Source organism: Pundamilia nyererei, unplaced genomic scaffold (assembly GCF_000239375.1).
Source record: "Pundamilia nyererei isolate P.nyererei 1_Seehausen unplaced genomic scaffold, PunNye1.0 scaffold00089, whole genome shotgun sequence".
Lineage (NCBI taxonomy): Eukaryota > Metazoa > Chordata > Actinopteri > Cichliformes > Cichlidae > Pundamilia > Pundamilia nyererei.
Window position 1 is genome coordinate 1,292,494 of NW_005187490.1, and position 11,605 is coordinate 1,304,098.

The window sequence follows — 11,605 nt, forward strand, 5'->3', positions numbered from 1 at the left end:
TCCAAACTGAAAAAGTACCTAATGCCCCCAAAGCTGAACAAGGACTTTTGTTAACCCTTAAACTCTTTTAAGTGAGCAATGTCCATCTGTCCCACAAAACAGTTAAATCATTGACTAGAGTGGACACATTAGGCTGAATTATTAATTATTCAGACCTTAATGAAGCACTGCTGGCATTACTCACATCTCCCTGGAAGTTAGGAATATACAAACAAAGGAAAGTGATTATGCAGCCAAAGAACAAACATGCTTGATTTAGTTTTACACCAAATAGGATATGATTAGAGAACAGTGTCAGCCATTATGTAACATACACATTTTTTTAACATCCCATTGTCTAATGCTACACACTACTATAAAATATTTGCCTTCATTTATTCTTTTCCTGCAACTTTCCTTTCATTGCAGCAAGTCTGTACACCGCGATAACAGGCATAGGCAAAGGCTGCAGCCATACTTCCTGAATGCCCGTGTTTGGCTGGGTTACATTGGGACTCAGGTGATTCCAGTTTGACGCTCATGAAGCCGGCTGCGTTAAGCACAAAATTTCATTCCAAGTGCCAATGCAGGTTGAGACAAGCAGAGGGGTGTGCCTCAAAGTCAACATTAAAATAAAACACACCTCTTATTACCAGCAGGGCTGATGTGTTTCACTAGACAAACTGCTGATGGACAGTAACACTTGCAACCACACTTTTCTCTCTCAATATAGATCTGTATTCAGACTCTGGTTAACAACAATATTACTCAGAGCAGAAATGAGCTGGCAAATAGCTGTGGAGTGTGGCTGTAATTAAAATTCTTGCTGACATCATTGTAGTCTAAAACCAAACCCATATTTTTCCACTGCCTCCCTCACCGCTACCTTTCTTCATTCAACAACTACAGCAGCAAATTTAGCAAACACTAAAAATAATCTGATGGTGCTACAGGGAAAAAAAAAAGAAAAGGCGACACCACCATATGGCTGATGCCAACATCTCCACCTTCCTACGCTTGCCAATATGTCATTCCAGTCTCTGGGGGCCACCGACACAGCCAGTGCTGCTCTGCCTTCTCACTGCCAGGCTTAGGTAGCCTGATATCCCCACAGGATGACGAGACCCAAGCCTGAAATAGAGAGCCACGACACACACAAGTGTTTGCGTGTTTGTATGTGCTCACGGGTCCAGCTAGCGTCCACCCCACAGTTTGTTACTGATCAATCTAGAGAGGCATGTTAGCACACGGGGAGGGTGATGTGTGCCTGGCTGTGTGTGTGTGTACGTGTTTGGGGGATGGGCAACACCAGCCGAGACACCTGTTGGAACTTATAAACTGACAGGCAGCAAAGTAATTTACTCAAACTCACTCAAAAATACAAGTGCGAACTTTTACAGGTGTTATATCTTTACTAAGGGACAAAAATGTGTCAAATAAAGTCGTTTTTTCAGTACATAACTTTTTCAAGTTAGCATAAGTTAACAAAATGCATAGCTAAAGTTACTTAAAAATGAACACACATGAAAGGGCACACTAAAACCACACACCTGAATAGCTACCGTGTGCCCTAGCTCTAATTAAGCACGTTTTTATCGCCAACAGTTTCCAGCTACAGGGGACAAATCGAAGTTAGCAGCTGTTAGCAAACAAGCTAGCCATGAGCGAAGTACTGTCAACGTTAAAGGGACATATGAAACAAACACCAGCGCAGCACACAAAGTCCATTTGACGCCCAGCCTTGCCAGATAAGGTGACATACCTTCAACAAAACCAGTAAATCGTATCGCCCAGGGTGTGAAAGAGCTGGCTAGCAACGAGGACCCGCACCACAGTCGATTCCTGCAACGGTGCTGCTCCTGCTGCTGCTGCCATCTTGTTCAACGACGAGGACACACCGAGCGACTTTTCGCACATTTGAAGCACTAAATAACGCAAATAACTATCTATTACGAGAGCCCGACGTGACCCATGGTTTCCACAGCCGTCTCGGGTTGCGCCCAACGTCACTCTTGTGCCTGCTTAGGACAAGGAATCCGTTTTTCTAAACTTTTGCATGTTAATACGCCTCGTCCCCCACGGAGATAGCTGCTGGCGGGCGGCTAGCTGTTGCTGCTGGTTCGGTAGCTTGTTGCTTCTCCGCATGTGTGGAATGTTGGGGAGGGCAGAGGGAGGGGACAGTAAAATAATAACAGTGCTGTCTCCATGAAACACTGACTGAGCTGCAACGTTTGATTTCTGTTTAGATATGCCAGAATTAAAACTTGTTTTTAACAATCTGTTCATTTCATCATCTTTTGAACTTTATTACAGTACTATGAATTTGTATCCACTCAAAACAAAGATGCTTTGTTTTTACACGCATGGCTTCATCAGCCCCCATGTTCACCACAAGTCAGTTGATAATGTTTATACTTCTTTTAGCTCATTCTAGCTCACTGTGCTGGCATGATCCCCATGTTTAAATAAAACACTCTCTAGCTGAGCTGTGACAAAGAAAATGGCACAAAGGACAGTCGGTGGCATGTAATAATACACCAACACAGGAGTACTGGTTGCTTCTGGTTCTCTGGTCCTAAATTAAAGTTGCCTTTTGTGTTAGCGGTGATCAGCTGAAGCTTCTGTGTGCTGCTATTTTTGAGTCTTTTTAGGGAATCAAACAGAATCACTCATCGGTAATAACTGGATTGCACACCAAAGTGATAAACACAACACTCAAAGATGTTTAATTGTTGTTTAATTCTTAAATAAAATGTAAATCCAAATGTTTTGTTTTCTTCTCCATCACATCCACAGTTAGTATACATACAGCTGGGGGAATCAGATCACATGTATATTGATGCAGAATAATTGAAAGCAATAATTGCAAGTGTCATTTTGCACATTACTTCATAATACTTTGCAGAATGTAGCTGCTAATATGTGGTATTAATATATTCTTGGATTTCAGCTGCTTTGTTCAGTGTGGTCATGGAGTCCAGTGAGTGTAACCATCATATTAGGTACACCTGTTCAACTGCAAATATATAAGCCAAATAGCATTGCATTGTAGCAACCTGCTTTTCAAGCTGAGCATCTGAATGGTGAAGAAAGGTGATTTATTAAGTGACTTATTAAGAGTGTGACATGGATGTGAGTGCCAGAGGGGCTGGTCTCAGTATTTCAAAAACTGCTGATCTACTGAGATTTTCCCACACAGGGTTTTTGGAGAACGGTCCAAAAAAGGGAAAATATCCACTAAGCAGGAGTTCTGTGAGCAAAAATACCTTGTTGATGTCAGAGGTCAGAGGAGAATGGCCAGAGTGCTTCAAGCTGATAGGATGGCAACAGGAACTCAAATAACCAAGCCATGCAGAACAGCGTCTCTGAATGCACAACAGTCCAGCCTTGAGACAGATGTGCCACAACAGCAGAAGTCCACACTGGGTGCCACATCTATCAGATAGGAGCAAGAAACAGAGGCTACAATTTGCACAAGCTCAACAAAATTGTAGTTTCAATTTATGCTGTGACGTTCAGATGGTAGGGTCTGGATTTGGCGTAAACAGTATGAAAACAAATGTTTTTGACTAACTTTTAGAATATTTGAATTTAATTCAAATATTACATGAACTCTTTGGGAATGTCAGCCTTTTTCTTTCGTTATTCCTTCCTCTTGAAAGGTTTAAAAGCAACTGTAAAATCTAAAATCATAGTGTATAATTTTAGATATGAAGATTGTTTTTAATACATGGCTGAAAATCCTTTGCAGTCAATGACTGCTTGAAAGTGCACAACCTCGCTGAACCACCTCCCTTGATACGTTATGCCAGGCCTGCACTTCTGTTAAAACCCTTAAATTAAAGCTGAAAAATGTAAAAAATTATAATTGTCCAATAACGTTCAGAGCTTACTCTATGTAGATTTAGTAGTAATTAAGATTACGGACAAAATGGCAGCCAGGCAGTCATAATATAAGTGAAACAAGTTAGCTATTGGATTAGCCAAAACACACCCCAGTGCAGTTCAGGACAAGACAATGCATGTTAGCGTTACAACAGTGCGAACTTAGTCAGCTCTAAAGCATTCAAAGTGCATGCTCCCATCATGCTGTTGCACTTATTTCTTGGTTTCTTTGTAGGCATGTTCAAAAACATTAAAATAGTGGTCATAATTGCCAACAAAACTTAATTCAAACACACGCTGTTTTGAAGAATAAGCACAAGTCTCCCTCTGGTTATAAATTGCTCTTATGCAAGTATTTGATCGCACGCTTTTTATTGCACAAACGCAACGCCTTGTACTGGTTTTTAAATTTGAGATCTGGCGCCACCTACCGCTATATAAGTGTATTGCATGCAAGCAGCCTAGCGATACACAGAAGAATGCACCAAATCTGATTGGAGTTAATAATGAGAGCTCTATTATAAAATCTTTAAACGTTTTATTTCCCTCACAGTGTTTTTGATGAACGCAATCAAGCTCTTTGATGTGAAGATGGATTCAAAAATAAACACAGACTGCTGTGTGGGATGTAACGCTTTATTGTCATGTTCAACGAACATTCAAAGTGTAGTCAGTGTGATCAGTCAGAGTGTTATTCATTTGGGGAATGGCTGACGTCATTCTGCCTGGAGGAGTGAAACAGTGTTACAACCAGCTGTGTGGTAAGTTGTAAAATATGCACGAGAAGTGCTTGTTAAAATGAAATGTTCCAGCTTCTTAAAAACAATCAGAAAATCAATACGTAAACATCAGTTAAATTAAAATAGTTCGAGTTGGTCAACAACACAAGTCCCTTAGTAAAAATTACAGTACAACATATAATGCAGGTTATTTTCATTTTATCTAATATGCCGGAAACTATCTCACTTACTGCGGGTACAAAAAGTCTGCACACCGTTATTTCCAACAGATAAACGGATCCTTTTCTTTTTCTGTGAGCAGGTATAGAAGAGATTCAGATCATCTTTTTGTTTGTTGGTTTTTTAAGTCCAACCTTCATCATTAAAGGAAACTAATTGACTTTATAGTGAAGAATTTGTTTAGCAGGGTTATTGTACATATTTCTGAAGCTACTGCAAGGAGTCCCCTGTCTGTTTAAAAAAAAATCCACTAGTACTTACAGATGCATGAACTAAATGCTACAAAAAGATTAAGGTGTATAGTTTTTGTACCCTCTGTATTCTCTTTCAGTTCCAGTGTAAAAGACAGCATGCAGGCATTTGCTGTCTTGCTCATTCTTTCGCTTGTGTGAGCTACACAACTGCTTAGAGTGCCAGTTAAACGGTGCCACGAGCAGTAAGTTTAAAAAAAGGTAACGTACTGATGCTTTCTAAATACTTTAAGGCTTTTACCCATCACATATCTCACTGAAGGGGTCAGCTTTGTCAACTCATCAAGGAGCTCTCTGCCAGTGTTTTAGAAGAGCTCCACCTCACCTGTCAGGAGCTAACAGGAAGGAGCATTCAGGCAGATTCACTAAAACACTTTCCCCCCCCCACAAATTCGTTTTAAAAATACTCAGTGACTTGTTTATCCTGAGTAAACAGATTCCTTTTCAAATATACTTAAATGACCCTTTCTAAGTAGAGATTGTGGCTCTTTTTTGATAAATAAATAAAGCAAACATCTGTGAAATACCATAACATCTCCTGGCAGCTCCTGACAGGCGGGGGCAGCACTGGAGCTTGTTGGATGTTGGGGGGAATTTCCTAAATTAGGAAAAAGGATTGTGTAAGAACAGGAGACCTGGGGGTTCAATTGTAAAGTCAGCAGTTTAATTTGCTGGTAATGACAGCAGCTAACTTCTTTCAGATCCTATATCTTCCTACTTTGGGACACTTTTATGATACATACGCTGACACTTTATCTTCCTGAATTCTTTCTTTAATTGAATATTGCGCAAACTAAGTCATAAGGACTCTACCACGTATGGTAAAGATGCAGAATACCCCAAAATATTAGTTCTGGGTATTAAACTGTTCCGAATGATACCCTGCCATGCTATAATACTGAATACAGGCTCATCCAAGACAGCTGCTAATAGGTCACAAATATGAGGTTTGACATTTTTCCAAGCTAACAACTTTGTGGATTAATGTAACTGAGATGTGAGTCTATTTTCTAATCGACTTGGTTTAAGGTGCATACTTCTCTGGGCACCTCCCGTGACTGTTTTCTTTAAATCTTAACCGTTACTAGTGAGAGGAAACTGCAAAAAATCACAGACTGCTCTCCACATTTCTCTTCTCCCTCCCTGCAGAGTTTATGTGTCTGTGCCGGGACTCTCCCCTGGTGCCAGTATTTTCTGCAGGGTCTTTTGATAGAATGGGGAGAAGACCAGCTTGTTGTAGTTGACAAGGCGACTGAAGTGAACAGCAAGCTCTTTTAGCTCCTTGCTGACTGGAGCCAGACCTCCTGGCAGAGGAGGAGGGGTCTTATGTTGGCTGGACTCCAGGGAAGCCAGAAGGTAGTTGTGAACCCGAGATTCTGAGAGGAGAGAAGAGAGTTTAACTGTCGCTGACAAACACCTTCACTGAACTGTGCACCGCTGGTGTTGCCTCTAAGGAAGTAAGAAGTAAGTGCTCTTACCCATCAGCATGCGGACTGTGTTGTCTGGTTGGATGGCGGCGGAGATTTGCCCCTTCAGAGCGCTCTTTCGGTCAGCTGAGAATGGAGAGTAGCCATGCTGGCTTAGACACTGACTCAGCTCAACACACAGTTTCTCCCCAATGGTTGCCAAGACCTCCTGTGGACTAAATGAACTTAGGACAGATCACAAAAAAAGCTTTAGTTTTATAACAATACAAGTTGTTAAGTTAATAAGCTTCACAACAAAAGCCAAGCTTTATGCATCTTCTATCCATAGTTTTCAGTCATGTAACTAACTCGCTACCCTAGTGTGCAAAACCTTACTCCATTATGATGGCTAACAGTGGACAGTCGGTAGTATTGTGGGACAAAAGTGCTTTTTTCCCCATCTGTCTTGAGCCAAAACTTCTTGGATTTTTTTTCATTGGAGAAAAGCTACAACCTTTAATATATAATAAACTTATTTTACTGATACAATTAACTTTACAAAAAAAAAGCTGTATGTAATCAGTACTTCATAGCCATCTAGCAAACACTGTCTCAAAAAATTGTAACTGCTTTGGCCTCTTGCTCTCATGTTCACAAATTAAGCCAATTTAGAATAAATGGCATGGCTGTAGCTCAGGTGGCAGAGCAGGTCAGCCACTAATCAGGTCGGTGGTTTGATCCCAGGCTGCCTCCTGGCTGCATGCCAAATATCCTTGGGCAAGATACTAACCCTAACTGGGCTCAGTCCACGAGGGCCGGTGTCCCTGCAGGTTTTAGATCTCACCTTGGGTCCACACACCTGAATCACATGATTAGTTCATTACCAGGCCTCTGGAGAACTTCAGGACATGTTGAGGAGCTAATTTAGCCATTTAAATCAGCTGTGTTGGTTCAAGGACACATCTAAAACCTGCAGGGACACCGGCCCTCGTGAGATTGCCCACCCCTGTACTAACCCCATGTTTGCCTACTGGTGGTGGTCAGAGGGCCGGTGTCCGGCAGCCTCGCCTCTGTCAGTGTGCCCCAGGGCAGCTGTGGCTACAATGTAGCTTGCCATCACCAGTGTGTGAATGGGTGTGTGGCTGAAAGTAGTATAAAGCGCTTTGGGGTCCTTAGGGACTAAGTAAAGCGCTATTCAAATACAGGCCATTTACCATTTAAATAGTTAGTACAAAGCACATCTTTTAAAACTGTTGGAAAACACACAAACTCCACAGAAAGGTTCCAGTTGACCAGAAAAAAATAAACAAAAAACCCCTTAACATAGTGACAGCAAAGTCCAAAAAAGTCGTCCAGAAATTAGTGGTCCATCTTTCATATACAATTCGTGGAAACAACACTACTCTTGTCTAAATGAGGCTAAACTAGTCACATCACCACATCTGTGAAACTGATGGAATCTACAGTGGCTCTTTATTTTTGCTGAATTCAGATCAGGCACATTGCAGAATATGTCAGCATGGGACCTTTCCAGAGAAAGTTACCTTGAAATTCAAACTAATCCTAAGTCGTTCAATTTACGCATTAATGCAAGTCAAATTAAATCCACTCTGGCTCAGTCATATTTGTCCACCTTTGTTTATTCACATAGAGAATAATTAGTGCTTGAGGAAGTGAACTGAAAGAAATGAAGGCAAATTTGGCCACTGTAGCTTTAAATATAAAAAAAAATATATATATATATATCTTTGTGCTTACGGTGTATGCATGTCTGCAAGCAAGACATTAACAGTGTTTTTGAGGGTCTCCATCAGTCCTGGCAGGCCTGAGATGGCCTCCCCAGTTGTAGTGTAGACAATGAGCAGCACAGAGGAGAGAAGAACCAGCTGTTCAGCCTCCTGCTGCATCTCCTGGAATCGAACCTGATCCATCAACACCGTCTGTAGATAAAAGCAGAGGAGAATTTAAGGATGAAGAGTACAACACAAGAAGTGAAATCTAAACAAGCACTGAGATACAATGAACCAGGATTGATTGGGTTTACCTCCGGGAAGGGGTCTGAGTCGTGGTCCCACCTGAGCAGGCGAAGATAGGCATGATTATGAACACTGAGGGGGTGGAGTGAAGAATCAGATGCAGCACCACCTGTTGCTGCTGAGTCTTGCAGGCTTTTTACTGTATCCTCAAGCCATTTCTCAGTGAAGTCTAAGGCATCTGAAGGAGAAACGATCATTGTTATTATTCAGTATAATAATAGCAGTACTAGTCAGCGGTATTACATCATTATAGAATATAATACAGGAGTCTATAACCAAGATTTTTTCAGTTTTCTGTATTGTTAAATGTAAAAGGTTCAGACTACACTAGACAGAAGGGCTAACATACAAATATTTTGAGTAGAGCAGAGATGCACAGTGGTATAAGATGAATTATTTAGTCTATGTGTAAACACTGCATCAAATCAAAGCTGTTGCGTGCTGCTGAAATTCACCTGATTTTCAAAAAGTATAACAAAGAAGTGGCATTCACACAGGAGTGACTACACCCCTGTACATCACATGCTTTTTAAAAGCATTCAGTCATTGTGTAACTTATAACTGCAGTATTCGTGGGTTGACAGATTGAGTATTTCCCTTTTGTAAAAAATAAAAAATAAATACGTTAATAAAGCAAACAGTCAAATTTGAAGATGTTTGGTTACAGAAAAATACAATTTTGTATCCTTTCTGATCTTTGGATATCTCACAAACAGCAATGAGCAATTAGAAAACAATGGACGCCACAAACTGCATATATAAAACACGCATATAGCTGTCACAATGTTGGCTTGTGAAGTCAGATTGCAAAGCCTCAAGCGTTTGTTCAGGTTTTGGCATCCAGATGTCAAGACCCCCGCTGCCTGATTCTGATGAGGAGCATAATTAATAAAATAAAGATTATGTTGTATTTGATTGGACTGGAACCTGGATGTTGAGCTGATACAGTCCTGAGTCACAGAGCAAGAAAACTGAGGGCCATACTCCAACAGAAATCCACATAACTAGTCTTTTTGAGTCACCCTTTGCTGGCCAATAAAAAGAATACAACCTCAGTGGAAAGTCTGACTTTGCTTCACTTTTCACATCTGGAAGCTACATCCATGTTTTATACAGTCTGTAGTACATCTTATTAGAGCTGCAGCTCCTACAGTCATGTTCTGAATGACAAATGGGCAACTGTGTCAGTCTTGCTACAGAGGTAATCAGTGGGTATCACAGTACTCAAGATGGTGCAAAGGACATTGCACAATGTTAACGTCTACAAATCTACCAGCTAATGAGAGATATGTTTTGGGGTTCTGTATTTCATATTGCAGGTGATTAGTCTGAATACAGTAGAATTAGACACTGCGGGTTTTGTGCTATTTAAATAATCATATGTAATGTTTAAAGCTAATAATGCTCATAACAGTAAATATGAAAGTTATATCCCTTACTTGGTTGTTTCTCCAAAAACTCCTGGAACTTGTTCCTCTCATATTCAACAGACTGTTGCATCAGATGTGGTCTGATGCTGCTCAGGGCAAAGTTAGCCATGTCCACCTTCATCAGGTCCAGCACTGAAAATATGGCCCTAAAACATGACAGATGGAAAAAATGGGCAAACTCTAAGCACTGATGATGAAATATACACATTTCATGACAAGCCAAACTTTTAATTCAGTCTTGGCAAGTCTGGATCTGTACTAAGAAGTTGTTAATAGCGCTTTGAGCTATAATCAAAGAACAGTCGCTCTTATACAAGCTGAGAGCTGCATGGTCTGATGGGAATGAAATTACACAATCTAAAAATAAACCACAGCCTGGAACATGCAGAGCTAATGATGACCTGTCTTCCATGGCTTACTTGAGCAGAGGCACAACTTCGGTGATCTGCTTCAGCTTCTGGATGTCCTCGTCTCTGCTGGGGGCGCAAAGTGAGCCCATCATCCACACAATGAACTGGGACAGACGACCGATGTCAAGAGCTCCATTTTCAGCTTGCTGCTGGATCAGGGGCAAGTCCAAAACCTCCTCAATCTGAGAGCGCAGACGACCGTGGCCTGGTAGCAAGAAAGACAGCAGTGTCTAAAAGAGGGGAGACGAGAGGTTAAAAGAGGTTGGTTAAATCTAGAGAAGGATGATTGAAGAATACGAATGAATGCAGGCTTCAGCATCTCACCTCTTTGATCTCAGCCAGAAGTTTGATGGCGTGTTCATAGGACGGTGGATCCTCCTTCAGCTGGGCTTCCAAACAATCCCAGAATGCTTTGTGCATGATCTCCTTCACTCTGCGCTCCAAACTGTTCCAGAACAACACGCATGCTTTTATATCTGCAGCAAGAAAGAACTCACACTGAGGAAAAGATCCAGTCCTCACCTTCCTTCAGGAAGCTCCGCGGGTTTGATTTGAAAAGCCTGGTTCACCATTATTTCATGAGCCAAAGCCATGTTGGTGACTCCTTTAGCTGTCTCCATCAGTTCCTCCACAGAGACAAACCTGGGTGGGCTGGCTAGAAAGAGAAAATGTATATATTTGTACACAATTACACGTCATTCTTTCAAAAGATAAAGTTTCCTTCATCTGGAGAACACACTGGATATAAACTCATTTACTGAGCGCATTATCTCTCACTTCCAAATGGATTTAGTGTGAATGTTTTACAAGCAGGCAACACTAAGTGCAATAAGCGTTGATCTCCTCAATTCATCAGTCAGAGTCTAAACAAAGCTCTCTGTTCAGCAGCACACCTGCCTTTAAGCAAAGCCTCTGTTGTTGTGGCTCACGGCCATGAGCAAAAACAAAAAGTCACAATGTTCCACTCTTGTGAAGTCATCATCTGCACAAATCTAAATCTGGGAATAAACACATGAGAACATTTTCTACATCAGAACTGACAAAGTTAATCTTTTTCCGTCTTATACAAGTCCAAGCTGTTTTTAAGTGGACAACACTGTGTCACATATTTAGTAGTACTCATGTGGATATATGGCTTTGGAGGAGTATTTTGTTTTGAGGTTTTTTTTACATTTTCGAGGGCTAGCATCCTCCACAGCTGGAGCTAGAATTGATGTTTGGACTTTCCAGACCCCTTTGCAAGGTTTTT

At 41.1% G+C, this 11,605-nt stretch overlaps 2 protein-coding genes across 2 annotated transcripts in view; both read right to left on the bottom strand.

Annotated features, from left to right (window-relative positions):
• hipk3a (homeodomain interacting protein kinase 3a) overlaps positions 1 to 2,346 on the bottom strand; it is a 28,355-nt gene extending 26,009 nt beyond the window's left edge. Inside the window, exon 1 of the mRNA XM_005739154.2 lies at positions 1,742 to 2,346. The gene's annotated coding sequence lies outside the window, so the exon portion shown is untranslated. The remainder of the gene's footprint in view (positions 1 to 1,741) is intronic.
• Positions 2,347 to 4,491: 2,145 nt separating this feature from the next.
• Positions 4,492 to 11,605, bottom strand: part of tcp11l1 (t-complex 11, testis-specific-like 1) — a 9,764-nt gene continuing 2,650 nt past the window's right edge. The window contains exons 3-10 of the mRNA XM_005739093.1: positions 10,879 to 11,011; positions 10,681 to 10,801; positions 10,366 to 10,586; positions 9,956 to 10,092; positions 8,525 to 8,694; positions 8,239 to 8,420; positions 6,553 to 6,725; positions 4,492 to 6,450 (exon numbers count right to left, since the gene is read on the bottom strand). Of these exons, the coding sequence (XP_005739150.1) occupies positions 6,227 to 6,450; positions 6,553 to 6,725; positions 8,239 to 8,420; positions 8,525 to 8,694; positions 9,956 to 10,092; positions 10,366 to 10,586; positions 10,681 to 10,801; positions 10,879 to 11,011 (1,361 nt within the window). The 3' untranslated portion in view covers positions 4,492 to 6,226. The remainder of the gene's footprint in view (positions 6,451 to 6,552; positions 6,726 to 8,238; positions 8,421 to 8,524; positions 8,695 to 9,955; positions 10,093 to 10,365; positions 10,587 to 10,680; positions 10,802 to 10,878; positions 11,012 to 11,605) is intronic.